At 51.9% G+C, this 16,674-nt stretch overlaps 2 protein-coding genes across 3 annotated transcripts; one reads left to right on the top strand and one right to left on the bottom strand.

Moving 5' to 3' along the window:
• Positions 1 to 934: 934 nt before the first annotated feature.
• On the bottom strand, positions 935 to 7,130 carry ZNHIT1 (zinc finger HIT-type containing 1). The gene is made up of 5 exons (XM_090276808.1): positions 7,046 to 7,130; positions 2,390 to 2,560; positions 1,416 to 1,495; positions 1,118 to 1,287; positions 935 to 1,021 (listed from the first exon to the last, which is right to left on the bottom strand). Exons 1-5 carry the CDS (start codon positions 7,065 to 7,067, stop codon positions 1,000 to 1,002), a joined length of 465 nt encoding a protein of 154 aa, XP_090132934.1. The 5' UTR covers positions 7,068 to 7,130; the 3' UTR covers positions 935 to 999.
• Positions 7,131 to 7,920: 790 nt separating this feature from the next.
• On the top strand, positions 7,921 to 15,233 carry PLOD3 (procollagen-lysine,2-oxoglutarate 5-dioxygenase 3). Of its 2 annotated transcripts, XM_090276807.1 has the most exons (19): positions 7,921 to 8,199; positions 8,572 to 8,663; positions 8,811 to 8,947; positions 9,055 to 9,218; positions 9,344 to 9,456; positions 9,628 to 9,691; positions 10,167 to 10,264; positions 10,598 to 10,699; positions 10,881 to 11,006; positions 11,187 to 11,308; positions 11,589 to 11,693; positions 11,805 to 11,930; positions 12,219 to 12,360; positions 12,442 to 12,555; positions 12,730 to 12,798; positions 13,298 to 13,402; positions 13,890 to 14,036; positions 14,298 to 14,423; positions 14,775 to 15,233. In XM_090276807.1, exons 1-19 carry the CDS (start codon positions 8,085 to 8,087, stop codon positions 14,928 to 14,930), a joined length of 2,223 nt encoding a protein of 740 aa, XP_090132933.1. In that variant the 5' UTR covers positions 7,921 to 8,084; the 3' UTR covers positions 14,931 to 15,233. The 2 variants fall into 2 exon arrangements, with proteins under 2 accessions (XP_090132933.1, XP_090132932.1); XM_090276806.1 differs by having other exon boundaries at positions 12,219 to 12,555.
• The last annotated feature ends 1,441 nt before the right edge of the window (positions 15,234 to 16,674 follow it).

Genomic DNA, 16,674 nt, shown 5'->3' with positions numbered 1-16,674 from the left:
ACAAAGCTGTCACCAACACCACTTTTCCAACTGCAAGTCTCCAGAGAAAGGTCAAGCAGTTCCTCAGGAAGACACCAGGAACATGTGGGCAAGCCCCAAGAAAGTCCCCCCAAATAGGAAGATCCTAAGAAGGTGCCTAACACTGACTTTGCTGGATATCATTAATATTTTATTGAAATCATATGTTCAACAAATACTTTCTAAGACCTGCCTGGCTATGGTCCAACAGGGTACTGGGCAACTAGGGCAGCAACTCCAAGGACCTTAGGCGCTTATAGCTCACAACCCATTTAGAAGGTGTCTAAGAACCTCTAGTACCACACAAGAGTTATAGCATCCAGGGCCACCCAGAGCAGGAGCCTCTGCACCATGAATTCCTCCATACCTCCCAGGAACTTCTGTATTTTCTCTGCTAATAATTGCATATACCACAGTCCCAGGTAACAAGAGCTTCCTCAGGACAACTGTTCCATGAGACTGGCCATTCCTGGAACCTTACTGTACTCAAAAGACACTCAGAGGAACTAGAGAAGCAAAAAGCAAAAACAAGTGATCTAAATTAAAAACCAAAAAAGTGAGATAAAGAAGCAGTCAAGGAATGCAGAGACATGGGAGTGGTAGAAGAATGGGACAAAATCTTGCATGCTCCAGGACCTAAAGGGGCAGATAGTGGGAAGGATGATTGACAGGTAGAAGAAAAAGACACAGAGTAGTGAATAGGAGAAACAGATGACCCATCACTCTCACCCCCCAAACACCATGTGACCAAAAGGCGCATCCTCACATGAGACCTTTTATTAGATAGTACCCTGAGGGCTGGCCCACTTCCCTGGCACATCCCTGGGAGTAAGACTGGTCCTCCCTGGAGGATAAGACATGAGGTTTGTTGGGTGAGTGAACAGTTTCTCTTGGTCCAGGGCAGCCCCTTTCCTTTTAATGTCCTCTGTGAGACCAAGGTGATGATGCATGGAGGGCCTTCCTCTCCAGGGACACCCAGGGTCACACGGTCCACTTCAAGCACCTGAAGGTAGAGGAAACCCAGGAAGAAGAGAGGGTATGGGAGGCTGTGGGGTATAGGAGGAAGAGGGTGTGGAACTGGGGGACATTCCCAGCTAACCTGGTCTCCTGGTGAGTGCCCAGACAGCGCACGGTGCAGTACCGGGCGCCACAGCTGACGCAGGTGTACGGGGAGGGGAAGCCGCATACAGCACAGAAGGGGCGCTGGGGCCGGGATGAGGGTCCTGCACAAGCTGTCAGGTAGTTGGGGCCCTCAGCCACACTCAGGTTCTGCAGACAAAAGTGAGCGGGCTCCACAACTTCTCTGCCCATCCACATAGCAAACACCCACTGGGGACAAGTATTTCTGTGGGTGCAGCCCTTCACTGTGGGTTGCTCCCTGCCAGCTCCTTTCTCACCTGCTCTTCCAGCAAAGCTTGAAAATTTTTTCGGAAGCGAAGTTTAAAATGATCACCTCGAGTTTTCTTCTTTTTCTTTCCTAGAGGTCAAGAGCAATGAGTTACTTGGCACCTTTCAAGAGGGATACCAGCTTTCTCTGCCTCATCATTTTCAATGACCTTGTATCCATTCCCTGCCCACATACTCACCTGGGCTCTAGAAAGGTCTCTGTCTACCATTCTTTTCCCTTCCCCCAATGTCTCCAATCCCAGCCTTTCTTCATCTCTACACTCCTGAAATCTAAGACTTTATATCAGAGAAGGAAAACTCTGACTCCAAAAAACCTCCGCTGCCTTGCGGCATACCTCTTCAGGGGAAAGGCTAAGGGAGTAAACCCCGACAGAAAATCCGGAGCCGGAGTCCCTAAGGCGGTTTGACGTTGTAGTCAACACTGGCAACTCCTGCGGCGCACCTGAAGCCAAGCTGTATTGACTCCGTCTTTCCCTTGGATCCTTCAGCTGCGAAGAGAGGGGGGGTCTGCTGCATGGGCAACAGCAGACCCTCCATATCACCCTGCCCAGGCTCTGTAGCTTCAGCTTCACTGGAGAGGACACTCCAGTGTCATCACAAGATGTCGATTCAACACGGGAGGAGACAGATACCGTGTCACTCCCGAGTTGGACTGCACAGCCATTCTCGGCGGTGCAGATAGACTCTTAAGAAGCTACACCATCGTCTCTCGAGACGGACGGCTGCCGACGATATCAGAACTGGAAGGGATTTTAGAGGTCATCTGCCCCATCTTCTTTATTCTACCTACTGAGGCACAGAAGGGGGTGAGCAACTAGCTCCAAGTCACAGGAGTCAGTCCCTGGCAGAGCCAGAGGAGCTCCTGGGTCATCTTCCCCCTAGCCTGATGGCCTTTCATAACCCTAGCCTAGGCAGACTCTTTCCCCTTCCTTCAGCCTTCTCTTGCCAGCCCCACCCGCCTCACCGGTATCTGTGTCATCATCAAATTGAGGCAGTCTCTTGCCAAGCTGGGGCAGTCCTGCATGGGGATCATCCTGGAAGTTGTCATTCTCCAAAGCCTCAAGCTGCCTGTTGATGCGGCGCTGCCTCGCAGCCCTGTCCAGCACCCGCCGCTGTCCAGGGTCCTGGGAGCGAACTAGATGGGGCAGAGCCAGAAGTTACGGGGAGCATAGAGAAGAGAGAAGCTGGGGTGACCCTGACTCTCGGCAGTGTGTGGATGATGTCCATGGGGTGTGAAGTCATAGTTCTCTCACCTCATCCTAGTCACCAAGCCCTTAACCCCTATATCTTCTGTATATACAGTAGTTTCCCTTTATCTGTAGTTTTAACCTAACTGAAGTTTCAGTTACCTGCAATCAACCATGATCTGAAAACATTACATGGATATTTAAATAAAAAATTCATAAGTTTTAAATTGTGCACTGTTCTGAGTAGGTGTGGTGTAAGAAGCTTTAGTACCACACAAGAGCTGCAGGATCTGGGGCCACTCAGAACAGGAGCCTGGGAAGAAATCTCACTCCATCCTGCCTGGGATGTGAATCAACCCTTTGTCCGAGTATCCAGGCGGTATATACTACCTGGCTGTTAACTACTAAGTAGCCATCTTGGTTAATGAAATCAACTGTCATGGTATCACAGTGCTTGTGTTCAAGTAATCCTTATTTTACTTAATAATGAACTCAAACCACAAGAGTAGTGGAGCCAAAGATATGCTGTAAAATATATATACATGTATAGGAAAAAACATAACATGTATAGGGTTCAGTACTATCTGCAATTTCAAGCTCCACTGAGGGTCTTGGAACTTTTCCCTGTGGATAAGAGAGGACTGTATATCAACCCCTCTGGTTTGCTTCCTCCCCAGATTACTAAGACTGCTATTTTAGTCACTCATGCCTGTTTTCTATCCCATGGGCCCCAGCCTTTCCCCCAATCCCAGACCTATGTAATGAAATGCCTCCTGGAGACCTCTCACTGCTGGTGGAAATCACAGAACCATGCAAATGAGACCACTGTACACGCAAGGCTTCCAGGCTCCATTGCGACCTTAATGCATTTGACCTTCATGCTCAGCAATCTCGTTTCCTACTCAACGGAAACTGGCCACTGACACATAGAGATGCTTATGTTTTAGCCCACCCTCAATCATAATTGCATGGACACCCAACACCCCCCCACACCAAATCCCACTGCTAAACCCGACCTTTCACCACCAGCTGAGTCCTCTCCTCCCTCTTGCATCTTCAATCTCTCCTCCTCAACTGACACTTTCCCTTCCATGGAAAAACCTACTAAACTCTATCTATCTATCCAACTTCATACCTATTCTTCTTTGACAGACTGGTCCGTGATGTTTCATTTCCTCTTCATTTCCTCATCTCCTGTCCATCTCACGACTGTTTTTGTATGGTAACCACTCACACTCAGAATGCTGGTGACCTCCTTTAGCCAAGCCCAAGATACATTTTACTTGAATTCTCTACACTTTGAGACTGTATTGACCACTCACTCAGGTTGAAAGAGTCCATCTACTTCTTTGACATGACTCCAGGTGTTCCTTCCCCATCTCTGGCTATGGTTCTGTTTCTAACCTTGCCTTCTCTCCCTGCCTCTAAGGAAATGGCTATCACTGTTCTCTTTCTCAGTCTATAAACTCTTCCTGAGATTTCTAATACAAACACAGGGCTCTCTCACCCACAAGCAAATGACTCCAAAAGTGATCCTCTCAATCCAGAACCTCCTCTTGAGCTCCAAAACTGACTATTCAACTGGCTGCAGGAAATTACCTGATGACCCCACTGACACTGCAACTCAAAATAAAAAATTGTCCCACCCAAGTCTGAATCTTCTCCTGTAGACATTCTTAAACCCTTTGAATGGCATGCGTATTTCAAAATTTGGATCAACATGAGAAAAAATTATATCAATATATAACCTGAGGTACCAAAAAGAGAACAAACATAAAATATGAATTATTCCATTGTTATTTACATTTATAGCCATCGAAAAAAGAGTCGCTGGGAGCAATGTGACTTTTGGGAAAATTTGTCAATGTTGCTCACAGCGATGTTGGCACTCAAAGGGTTAAATAAATGGAACCATCTGTATAAACATCCAAACCAGAAACCTAAGACTTATTTTAAACCTCTGTCTTCCTTACCATATCAGCTGTTCACTAGATTCTGATAATTCTACACAAAATATCTCTTTATTCATTAAACAAATATTTATTGAGTGCCTGTAACCATAATAATCCCTGAGGCTCCACTCCACACAAGCTGTTAACAAAACAGTGACTTTTCCATATGAATGGCTGGTCTTGGCTCAGGCTTCCCAACTTCCTAAATCCTTTCAAAAGGTCAACAGCAAGCCCCCAGGCCTGGCACTAGCAGCAGCCAGCTTTGGATCAGTTTTGCTTCATCTGGGAACCTCCAAGCCCAGCACAAGTGGCAGCCATCTCAGATTGCTTTGTTGTTCGTGCTAGGTGGCCCTGGGTACAACACAAATGGTGGCTGACCCTGGCCTGCACCGCCCGGGAAACCCCAGAGCATGCACACCTAGTGAGCAGCTACAGACCACTTCAGAACACCACCACCCTGCCCCTGCACAGCTGATCCTCCATGGAGGGCAGAGGTTGGTGGTCAGTGGTCACAGGCAGTCCTTGCAGCTGACTGGCCTGGGTCAATCCCTCCCATTGACCTGACAACAGCAATCAAGTCTCAACTACAAGAGGAGGGTATACTCAGCTCACACAGAGGCTACACCTCAAGTACTCAGCTTAGGTGAAAGGGGAGGCTGTGCCACCAGAGAGTAAAGAACACCTACTACATGAGGCCACACTACCAAGGCAGAGAGTCACAGCAGTTCTACCTAATACATAGAAACAAACACGGGAGGCTACCAAAATGAAGAGACAAAGAAACATGGCCCAAATGAAAGAACAGATCAAAACTCCAGAAAAAGAACTAAACAAAATGGAGATAAGCAATTTATCAGATGCACAATTCAAAACACTGGTTATAAGGATGCTCAAGGAACTTAGTGAGGACCTCAGCAGCATAAAAAAGACCCAGGCAGAAATGAAGGATATATTAATGGAAATAAAGAACAATTTACAGAGAAACAACAGTAGAGTGGATGAAGCTGAGAATCAAAGCAATGATATGGAACATAAGGAAACAAAAAACAACCAATAAGAACAACAAAGAATAATAATAAAAACAAAAAAGAGGATAGGGTAAGGAGCCTCTGGGACAACTCCAGTGGTCCAACATTTACATCATAGGAGTGCCATTAGGAAAAGAGAAAAGGCAAGAAATTGGTAATCTATTTGATAAAATAATGAAAGAAAACTTCCCTAATTTGGTGAAAGAAGTACAGAGTCTCAAACAAGATGGATGTGAACAGGCCCACTCCAAGACACATCATAATTAAAATACCAAAGATTAAAGATAAAGAGAGAATCTTCAGCAAGAGAGGAGAGTTACCTACAAAGGGGTACCTATAAGACTGTCAGCTGATTTCTCAAAAGTCCAGGCAAAAAGGGACGAGCAATAAGTATTCAGTGTGATGAAAAGCAAGGACCTACAACCAAGACTACTCTATCCAGCAAAGCTATCACAATTGAAGGGCAGATAAAATGCTTCCCAGACAAGAAAAAATGAAGGGAGTTCATCATCACCAAACCATTATTATATAAAATGCTAATGGGAATCACATAAGAAAAAGAAGATCAAAATGGCAATAAAATGGCATTTAAATAAAAGAACATTAAAACAGCAATAATTTCGCCCTGGCTGGTGTGGCTCAATGGATTGAGTGCTGGCCTTGAACTACATTTCAGGTGCTCAATAGCCACAATGACTAATGGCTGCCATGATGAGCAGTGCTGATTAAGAACGGTCCCATCATCCCAGAAGTTCTACTGGACAGCATTGCTCTAGTCACTCCAAACCACCCTCTTTACTAAAGCTAGAACTGTCTTTCTAAAAAGTAAATGTGTTTCAGTCATTCCCCTGGCTTAAAAGCCCTGATGGGTCTCCACTGCTCTCAGAATTCAAATTTTTCGACAGTGCATATAATGCCTTTCAAGTGTGTCTTTCCTAGCCCTCCAATCTCTTTTACTATTCCTCCGCAAGCCTCAAATTATGAACTTGGCTTCCTAAGCAACTTGCTTTTTCTTGGTTTTTTGCCTTTGCAAGTGCAGTTCCCGGTGTCGGGAAGGAGTTCTTCTGCACTTGAACCGAGCGAAACCTAATTCGACTTTCAAGACTCAAGCGTTGTCTTCCTCTCCAAACCTTCACGGCCCTCTCCTTTCCCGGCGCCCAGGCGCTGTGCATCCCTCTGCCATAGCACGTATGAAATGCAATGGTAGGTCTGCATGTTTGTCCCGCACCCAAACAGCCACTTCCAGGAAGATAACTATCTTTTTCCTTTCTACATCCCCAGCGCCGGCTTTGAGCAGGCACCAATAAAACGTAAATTGATGGTGTGGAGCTGCCCGGATGCCAGTACCCGAGGGCCGGGGTAGGAATTTGAGACTAATAACTGAGTGAGAAAATTTCAGGCCAGGTTCGGACTGGGAAGGATCAGGGAACCAACCTCAAGGGAGCTGACATACCCGAAGTTTTCTTCTCCACCATTTCCACGACACAGCTGGAGAAAAGACCTGTTGCGCATGCGTACTAAACCATCCGCATTGGTAAGGGCTCCGTCACTTCCGGAGGCGTGTGCTTCTGCGCGTGTGCAAATAATCCCATGCTTAGCCTAATTACCGTGACGTTCCCTTGGAGACGAACAAGCTTTCTGCCATATTTTATAGGGGCAAAAGTAGTTCCGGTCTCAGTGTAGTTTTTCATTTTATGGAACCCCCGGAATGGGTCATATTAAAGATATGGTGCCAGTGGTCTTTTGAGAAACGCCATTTTCCTTTGGTCCTCCCTGATGCCCTTATCACAAAGGCAGCCCCTGGAGCTTCTCCCGGGGCAGTAGAGATGAAAGGCAGTACGTACTCCCAAAGTCTGTGGGCATGCTTGAGTGAGCAATTGGAGAGGTCACTGATGACCCTCTACAGATACTTCAACCCCCAGCTCCCTGGAACTTCAGACTCTTCGGCCTTCTCCCTCCCTTCCGCTCGCTCCTCCACTCGTCTCTGCTCCGCGCGCCTTCACAGCCTCGCTCTCCAGTCTTCTGCCCCACCGCCGGGGCAGGGCTATGGCAAAGACCCGCCTCCGCGTCTCGTTGGACCCGCAAGGGGTCACTTCCCCTCTCGGGGTTTCAGTTTCCTCAAGTGTCTGGCCAGCGGTGGGCTGGGCTGTCTCTGACCAAACTCCTTAGCTCGTGCTCGCCCTCCCGAGCCCCCGCCCCTCTTCCGCCTCGCGGCCCAGCGGCCCTCAGCCGGCTCCGCGCAGCCCGCGAGCCCGGGTCCAGGGACAATCCTCGCCTTGTCCCGGCGCCGGCAGCTAGTTTTCTGTAGCCTCTGGCTACGCCTTTTTTTTTTTCCTTTTTCCAGGGCGGAGCCCTAGCCCTAATCCTCCTCGCAGTGGGCCGCACTACAGCCTCAGTCGCCTTCCTGGAGCCGCCCCACTCGGTAGCTGGGATCCCGGCACGCAGCCGGAGCCCAGTGCCGGCCTGTGTGCCGTCTCGGCCAGCTCCCCGCCATGGCCTCCTGCGGCCCGGGACTCCGGTTCCTGCTGCTACTGCTCTTGCTGCCGCCGCCTCCTCCTGCGGCCTCGGCCTCCGACCGTCCCCGGGGCGGCCACCCTGTCAACCCAGGTGGAACCCCCAGGGAGACCCTAGTGAGCTCCCGGCTGACCTGTCTGCCGGCCGGGGCTAGGAGGAAGAAAGGGGGGCGGTCTCTCCCCCGCCCAGCGGGGGACGGAACCACTCACCCCCGACCCTGAGCTAAGGATCCCATCCTCCCCGTGCTAACTGACCCCGAATTCCTGGTGTCACTCCCTTAACTCTCACTGGGCTCGAAGTTTCTCGGGGCGGGGGGCGGGGGGCGGTAGAGTTTAAGAGGGAAATGGGAAAAAGAAGGGACATTAACGGAGTTTGAGGGAGAGGAGGGGGCCTCAGGTGAGTGGAGCACGTGGGGCACTGAGCTGGCCGAGTGGGTCCCGACTGCCAATTCCTGACTGGTGACAGAGAAGTTGCTGGTGATCACCGTGGCCACAGCCGAGACAGAGGGATACCGGCGTTTCCTGCAGTCAGCGGAGTTCTTCAACTACACCGTGCGGGTGAGGAGAGGAACGCCCTCGCGGGCGCTAGGAGGCGGGGCTGGGCGGCTTCCAGCGGGAGGAGTGGGCTGAGGGCTGGAGGCCTGGGGCCCCACGGTGAGCCTGGCCGGCTGAATCCTTCCCTGGCCTGGCGGATCTGCCCCACAGACCCTGGGCCTGGGAGAGGAGTGGCGAGGGGGGGATGTGGCCCGAACAGTTGGTGGAGGACAGAAGGTCAGGTGGCTTAAGAAGGAAATGGAGAAATATGCAGACCAGGAGGATATGGTCATCATGTTTGTGGACAGGTAAAGGGGCTGGGGGCGGGGAGACATGGGTGGGGCAAACAAGAGGAAGGAGGTGAGAATGCTAAGGTCTCTAGCGGCTGTCTGTTCATCCTCCCCTTCCTTGCCAGCTATGACGTGATTTTGGCTGGCAGCCCCTCAGAGCTGCTGAAGAAGTTCGTTCAGAGTGGCAGCCGCCTGCTGTTCTCTGCCGAGAGCTTCTGCTGGCCTGAGTGGGGGCTGGCAGAGCAGTACCCTGAGGTGGGCACAGGGAAGCGCTTCCTCAACTCTGGTGGTGAGTGGCAGAGTACCCGCAAGTGTCGGGTCTGGAGTGTTCCAGGTACCTAGGAGCCAGAGGAGTGAGGACAGGTTGGTGGGACCAAGGGAGTCTTAGAGTCAGCACCTGCCCTCCACCCACAGGATTCATTGGCTTCGCCCCCACCATCCACCGCATTGTCCGCCAGTGGAAGTACAAGGATGATGATGATGATCAGCTGTTCTACACTCGACTCTACCTGGACCCAGGACTGAGGGTAGGGAGGGACAGAGGAGGGGTGACTGCTTGCAGCTCTATGGGGGTGACAGACCTCAGGCTGAATGGGAGAGAAGGGGTAAAGGGATTTGGGGGAAGATGTGAAGAGAAAAGAGTGAGAAATGATGCCCCACCCCTTTTTCAATTAACTGCCCCATCTTATCCCATCCAGGAGAAACTCAGCCTTAATCTGGATCATAAATCACGGATCTTTCAGAACCTCAATGGGGCTTTAGGTGAGGAGAAAGGCAATCAGAAGGAGAGATAAAAGAAGCTGCTGGGGTCTGGAATTAGGGAAGGGCTCCTGCTGGAACTGGGGTGCTCTTCAACTCACCTTTATGTTAACTTTATCAAACGTCTGAATGGCTGATAAAGTTGCACAGTGCTAATAGTAGTAAAAGCAGTGGCCGTCATACCTAACATCTATGGAACATACTATGTACCAAGGCCCTGGGCCAGGGGCTTTACTTCTGTAATTTCATTAACACAACACTCCTACAAAGGAGGGCTGGGGTCTCTGGTTATCTACCTCTTACAGATGAGGAAACTGCCTCTCTGAGGGGCTGGTGACTTGCCCAGGTCACACCAGTAGTAAGTGGAGGAGCTCCCCAGGGTGGTATCAAAGAAGGCGGATTCCCCCATATTTAGAAGCACCTGCCGCTTGGCAGCTTCAAGAAAACGGGAGTCTAAATCCTGGCCTTTCTTCCCCAGATGAGGTGGTTTTAAAGTTTGATCGGAATCGTGTGCGTATACGGAATGTGGCCTATGACACGCTTCCTGTTGTGGTGCATGGGAACGGTCCCACTAAGGTGCCCCAATGACCCACACCCTCAGCCCCGGCCTCTGCTCCAGTCGGCCTGGCCCCAGCCCCTGCCCCTGCCCCATATCAGGTCCCAGCCCCTTACCCCTGTCCCAGGCTTGGCCCCACACTCTCTGCCCCTGCCCCAGACCTAGTCTCAGCTCCTAGTACCTCCAACCCTTCTGAGCAGTTGGTCCTCCCCAGCCCCAGCAGCAGAGTTGCTAGGAGAGGTTCTGAGTGTCCTCTGCTACCCCTACTTCCTTGTTCCTGTCTGTCTACCTGACCTACCTCATGTCCCGTCCTAGACTTCTCTGCCTCAGCCTTTTTCTGTCTCTCCCAACAGCTCCAGCTGAATTACCTGGGAAACTATGTCCCCAATGGCTGGACTCCTGAGGGAGGCTGTGGGTTCTGTGACCGTGACCAGAGGACACTCCCGGGGGGGCAGGTGAGGAGAGGTAGGGCAGGAGAGCACACTAAAGCAGGGGACGCAGGGAGAGCATGCTGGACAGCAGTTGGGGGGGGCGGGGGGAGGAGCTCCTGAGAACCCTCAAACCTGGCTGGGTTGTAGAAGACAGACCAGATGGGGGTTCTGGGCTTTCCTCTGAGCCCTGTCATGCATCTTCCAGCCTCCCCCCCGGGTGCTTCTGGCCGTGTTTGTAGAACAGCCTACCCCATTCCTGCCCCGCTTCCTGCAACGGCTGATGCTCCTGGACTACCCCCCTGACAGGATCACCCTCTTCCTGCATAACAATGTGAGACACTCTGGCAGCCTCTCCATGTGGACCCTCCCAAGGGATCTGCCCTGATGGAACTCCACCCACCCCAGATTGCTTCCTATACCCTGTTCACTCACCGCCTTCCCCATCCATCCCATCCCTCAGGTCATCTTTTCTGCCTTCTCAGCACCCTCTCCCATTTCTTTCCATCTCCAGGAGGTATACCACGAGCCCCACATTGCAGACTCCTGGCCCCAACTCCAGGACCACTTTTCAGCTGTGAAGCTAGTGGGGCCAGAGGAAGCCCTGACTCCAGGCGAGGCCAGGGACATGGCCATGTGAGTGAGACCTGGGCAGGGAGGACTGGCGGGAGTGAAGTGGGTGGGAGGTGGTGAGGCTGCCACCCACTGCACCACCCTTCCCTCTCCATCCACCATCCAGCTTCTCCATGGCCTCCACAGTGCTGCCCACCCAGCATGCTGTCCCTCCCTTGCCCCTCTCTCACAGACTAGACCACCTGGGGGTTCTCGAGAGAGGGGGTTTCACTCACTCTGCAGTCCCCCTTCCCCCCACCTGCTTCAATTTCAGTTCCTTTGTATGTTGGTCTGTCACCTCCAGGGACAGCTGTCGGCAGGACCCCGAGTGTGAATTCTACTTTAGCCTGGATGCTGATGCTGTCATCACCAACCAGCAAGTCCTGCGCATCCTCATTGAAGAGAACAGGTTGCTTTCCTGGCTCAGCCAGAGGACCCCCAAGTAGTCCCCAGGAAACCCCCAGCTCCTTCTGGGCATGGGACTCTCCTCTGCCCAGTCCTCACCTCTGCCTGTTCATAGGAAGGTCATAGCACCCATGCTGTCCCGCCACGGGAAGCTGTGGTCCAACTTCTGGGGAGCCCTGAGCCCTGATGAGTACTACGCACGCTCCGAGGACTATGTGGAGTTGGTGCAGCGGAAGCGACTGTGAGTCCTGCCAGGGCTGCGGCCCCTCTCCCCCTCCCAGCTGGGCCTGAACAGATGCCCACATCCTCTCCCAAGGCCTCAGTCTCAGGGATCTGGTGTGGCTGTGGGGTAGGAACTGACTGTGGAGCAGCACATGAGAGGGTTGTAACCAGCAGTGCTTGGCAGAGGAAGTGAGCAGGGACTCCTGGCTCAGAGAGTGGGGTGACCTGAGGGAAGGGGTTCCCAGGCTGAACTGGGGGGAATGGTGGGGACCACACACATAGCTGACCCTAGTGTGGTTACCTCCAGGGGTGTGTGGAATGTGCCCTACATTTCCCAGGCATATGTGATCCGAGGAGAGACCCTAAGGACACAGCTGCCGCAGAGGGAGGTGTTTTCGGGCAGCGACACTGACCCAGACATGGCTTTCTGTAAGAGCCTGCGGGAGAAGGTGAGCAGGGCAGTAGGACCCAGTGCTGGGGTGCCAGGTGGCAGCCACCTTCTGTCTCCTCACATCCTGTTCCCACTCCAGGGCATCTTCCTCCACCTCAGCAATCAACATGAATTTGGCCGACTCCTGGCCACTTCCCGTTATGACACAGACCACCTGCATCCTGACCTCTGGCAGATCTTTGACAACCCCCTGGTGAGTGGTGGGCTCCTTGCTCAAAGTGTGAATGCCCTTCACTATAAGAGGATGGACACCCTTGCAAGACCTGCTACTGCCCAGGGAGGTGCCGTCCAGGTGCTGGGGCTTCCTGGATGGGACCAGATGAAGTAAAGACACACATCAAGCTGTGCTCCCCTGCTTCCTCCCCAGGACTGGAAGGAGAAGTATATTCATGAGAACTACAGCCGGGCCCTTGAAGGGGATGGACTCGTGGAACAGGTGAGCCCCACTCAGGATCCCTGACCGTCCTGATGGCTTTCACCCCTTGGGTCCACTGCCTGGATTAGTGGTTTCCAAACTGACCTCCTCCAGGTGCCTTAGGATTTTCTCCTTGGGCAAGGTGAAGGCAAACGCAGCTCAGTTAGGCTTCCAGCCCCCCACCCCAGCATTAGTCAGTGAGCCTCTCTTGTCCGCTGGGTATGTTGGTATTACAGGCAAAATGACATTTTTGTAAAGAAGCACTGTCCCAGAATCTGGAGCCCCAGGACTCTCCTGCCATTTGTGCAATGTTCTCAGTGCTGCTCCCCCTGTCTCTGGCCCAGCCCCTCCTGGCCGAGCACTTGCTGTGGCCCATCCCCGCACTCAGATCCCCATTCTCCTAGCTTCTCTCATCTCCTGGCTTCCCGTTCTGTTCCCTGCTTTTTCTGTCCTTCACTGGCTGCCTGTCCCCTCCCTGGGTGTCACCCAGCCCTGTTGTTCTTCCCCTGACTGTTTTCAGCCATGCCCAGATGTGTACTGGTTTCCTCTGCTGTCAGACCAAATGTGTGATGAGCTGGTGGAAGAAATGGAGCACTATGGTCAGTGGTCAGGAGGCCGGCATGAGGTGAGAGGGGCTGGGGCAGGAGAGGAGGGAGGGCTCCTTCCAGGAGGAGTGAGGTGCTGGGTCTGATGGAGGGAAAATAGTACCAGGAGAGTGGGGACAGAGAGGGGAAGGGGGCCCATAAGGGTCACAACTGCATTCATTTATTCATTCAAAAAATCCTTACGGGGCAAGTCCTGGATGCCAGCCACTGACCTAGGGTGTGCAGGCCGAACTCTACCCTCTCACCTGCAGCTGTCATTAGCAACAGCAGTCCAGGTACTGTGGGAGCCAAGTTGGGGAGCCTTGGCCCAGACGTGATGTGGGGGACCAAAGGGCTTCACAGAAGAGGTGGCATCTTAGCTGAGACATCAAGGGGACAATAAGAGTGAGTGAAGCTAAGAAGTGGTTGAGGCTGTGGCAGAGGCACGAATGCAGGCTTTAAGGCCTGGGAGCTAGAGGGGCAGGGGGTGCTGGCACTGCTATCGGGCTCAGTGCCTACTGTCCACAGGACTCAAGATTGGCTGGAGGCTACGAGAACGTGCCCACTGTGGACATCCACATGAAGCAGGTGGGTTATGAGGACCAGTGGCTGCAGCTGCTGAGGACGTACGTGGGGCCCATGACTGAGAAGCTATTCCCAGGCTACCACACCAAGGTGGGCTGCTGTTCCTACCACCCTTGCCCCTTCAACCTTCCCACACCCCTGTTCAAACTGGAAGTTTCCACACAGCACTCTCAGCCCCTGTAGTATTGAGGATACCATGGAAAGAGGTCCTACAGGAGGGCAGCTGGGGGTGGGGGAGCCTGCCTGATCCCTGCAGCCACTCCCACTCCTGTGGCAGGGGCTGTTACCTCCTTAAAAGGGCCCCTGGACCTAAGGGTCATACGTCCAGCCTCTTTTCTCGTGTCCCCTCAGACCCGGGCAGTGATGAACTTTGTGGTCCGCTACCGGCCAGATGAACAGCCCTCTCTACGGCCACATCACGATTCATCAACCTTCACTCTCAACGTTGCTCTTAACCACAAGGGCCTGGATTATGATGTGAGTCCCTAGTGTCTTCCCATTTCAGGGCACCACTAGGGCCCCTACACACACACAAACTCTTCCACTGGGACCATGTGTCTGTCCTTTTACAACCCTGCATGCAGCCCTCAGTCACCCTCCCTGCCTCCAGCCAGCCCTCTGCACATTTTCCAGTTATTTTGCTGGTATCCTCTCCTGGGTTGCTTCCAGGCTGGCTGCCGCCCCCTTCCTCTGGTGTTTCCCTGTCTGCTGATACCACAAGCCCCCTGCATACCCTCCCCTTATCTTTTTGGTCTGCCTCTTACATCCTTGTATCTGTCTGTCCCCAACCCCATGTCTGCTCACTCTCTCCTTCTGTCCCCTTCCCAGGGAGGTGGCTGCCGCTTCCTGCGATATGACTGTGTGGTCTCAGCCCCACGGAAGGGCTGGGGGCTCCTGCACCCTGGCCGTCTCACCCACTACCATGAGGGGCTGCCCACCACAAGGGGCACTCGCTACATCATGGTGTCCTTTGTCGACCCCTGACACTCAACCACTCTGCCAAACCTCTCCTGCCATTGTGCCTTCTTGTGTCCTACTCCTTGAAGGGGGTCTGTCTGGCTCCTCACTTAGTGAGTATACGTTCAGTGTGTCTGGGACTGAATGTCTCACCTCACTTTCTCCCACAACACACAGCTCTCTCAGGAAGCTCCTGGAGTCCCCTTGTCCCTCACCTCAGCCCCCAAGGGTTCATGGGGAGAAAGTTTTTTTGGGGGGGTTGTGTTCCCCATGTGATAAGTTATTGTTTCTTAGCCTCACTCCCAATAAAGGAGGATTTGTAATTCTCAAGTCCATTTATTGTCTTTCATCTACCTATTGACCTTGTACCCCTCCTGCCACCCAGAATACAGACTGGAGTTACTCCAAAGAAAAAGAACAAGAAGAGAAAAAGGCAGAAGCAGAATGTATGGAAACATGGAAGCTTCCCTGGATCCCATTTCTCACCTCCCTTTATTGACTGAGCTGGGAAATTGCCTTAGAAGGGCTAAACCAAAAAGACTTCATGTCAGGTTCAATTGAAAGTCACCCCCCACCCAGCCTCCACACTCTTTTCCCTGATTCATCCCTTGATGACATCTTCTCCCTTACATAAAGATGGGGTGGCATATCCCTGAGCTGGGCTCCATGGACAGTGCTCAGAGAAGGAAGGCTCCTTGGAGGAATGTGTCCTATGAGGAAAGGCAGGCAGGGGCCTTACGGCTGCTGCAGGGACCTAAGTTTTTAGTTGGGGGTTGTCTGGAGAGGGAAGGCTGTGGTGGGTCATTCCAAGGAAAGCTTCCTAGAAGAGGAATGTGAAATAGTCTTGAAAGAGAGTTCTCCTCACAACCTGTGTGCTAACAAAAGTGTTTACATTTTTATTTATTATTTTTTAAAGATTTTATTTATTTTTAGAGCGAGGGAAGGGAGGGAGAAGTGAGAGAAACATCGATGTGAGAGGGAAACACCCATCGACCGCCTCTCCCAGGCACCCCAACCTGGGACGACCTAGGACCGACCCTTCAACACAGGCATGTGCCCTGACCTGGAACTGAACCAGTTACCTTTTGCTTTGCTGAACAACACCCAACCAACTGAGCCACATTGGTCAGCGTCACAAGTGTTTACATTTTTAAATGGTTGAAAAGAAACAAAGGAATCATATTTTGTCACAGGTGGAAATGATATGACATTTAAATTTCAGTGTCCCAAATAAAATGTTGGAACTACACCCCACCACTCAGAAAAGAGACCTCCTGAGAGCAAGTCTTGCTCCCAGCCTCAAGGGGGCTGTCAAGCGCTCGCCAAGACCCCTCCACTCAGGAACCCTGGGGACAGCTGCAGGAGTCTGCCCCTTCACCTTGGTCTTTCCCAGCTTTGTACCAACCTACCTTCCTGAATGTATCTCCCAACTGTTCCCTTGCAGAAGAGGCCTTTTTATTTTTTATTTTTTTAGCTTAAAACAATACAATTTTATTATCATGCAGTTCTGTAGGTCAGAAGTTTGTGATCTAAAGACCTAAAGATAGGAAGTACAATGTTGAAAACTTGGTACTTCTCTAATGTGAAAGAGAAATCATTGGGCTAAAGTAAAAATGTTGGCCCAGTTGTGTTTGTTGCTGAAGGTTCTAGGAGAGAGGCAGTTTCCTTGCCTTTTTCAGCATCTGGAAGCCACCTACCTACTTCCCTTGGCTCATGGCCCCTTTGCTCCATCTTAAAGCCAGCAACTCTGGTTGAATCCTTCTTACCTTCT

Source organism: Furipterus horrens, unplaced genomic scaffold, assembly GCF_987537825.1.
Source record: "Furipterus horrens unplaced genomic scaffold, mFurHor1.1.pri manual_scaffold_5, whole genome shotgun sequence".
Taxonomy (NCBI): domain Eukaryota; kingdom Metazoa; phylum Chordata; class Mammalia; order Chiroptera; family Furipteridae; genus Furipterus; species Furipterus horrens.
This window is presented reverse-complemented; position numbering and strand designations above follow the sequence as displayed.

What these genes read in the sequence shown, in the direction of transcription:
- ZNHIT1 (XM_090276808.1), bottom strand. Translation starts at nt 7,067, where the DNA reads ATGGTGGAGAAGAAAACTTCGG. An exon ending in GGTGGAGAAGAAAACTTCGG is followed by an intron (nt 2,561 to 7,045) that starts GTATGTCAGCTC and finishes TGCCCCATCTAG; the next exon opens with TTCGCTCCCAGGACCCTGGA. An exon ending in TGATGATGACACAGATACCG is followed by an intron (nt 1,496 to 2,389) that starts GTGAGGCGGGTG and finishes CTTGACCTCTAG; the next exon opens with GAAAGAAAAAGAAGAAAACT.
- PLOD3 (XM_090276806.1), top strand. Translation starts at nt 8,085, where the DNA reads ATGGCCTCCTGCGGCCCGGGACTCCGGTTCCTGCTGCTACTGCTCTTG. An exon ending in TTGGTGCAGCGGAAGCGACT is followed by an intron (nt 11,931 to 12,218) that starts GTGAGTCCTGCC and finishes GGTTACCTCCAG; the next exon opens with GGGTGTGTGGAATGTGCCCT. An exon ending in GGGATGGACTCGTGGAACAG is followed by an intron (nt 12,799 to 13,297) that starts GTGAGCCCCACT and finishes GACTGTTTTCAG; the next exon opens with CCATGCCCAGATGTGTACTG.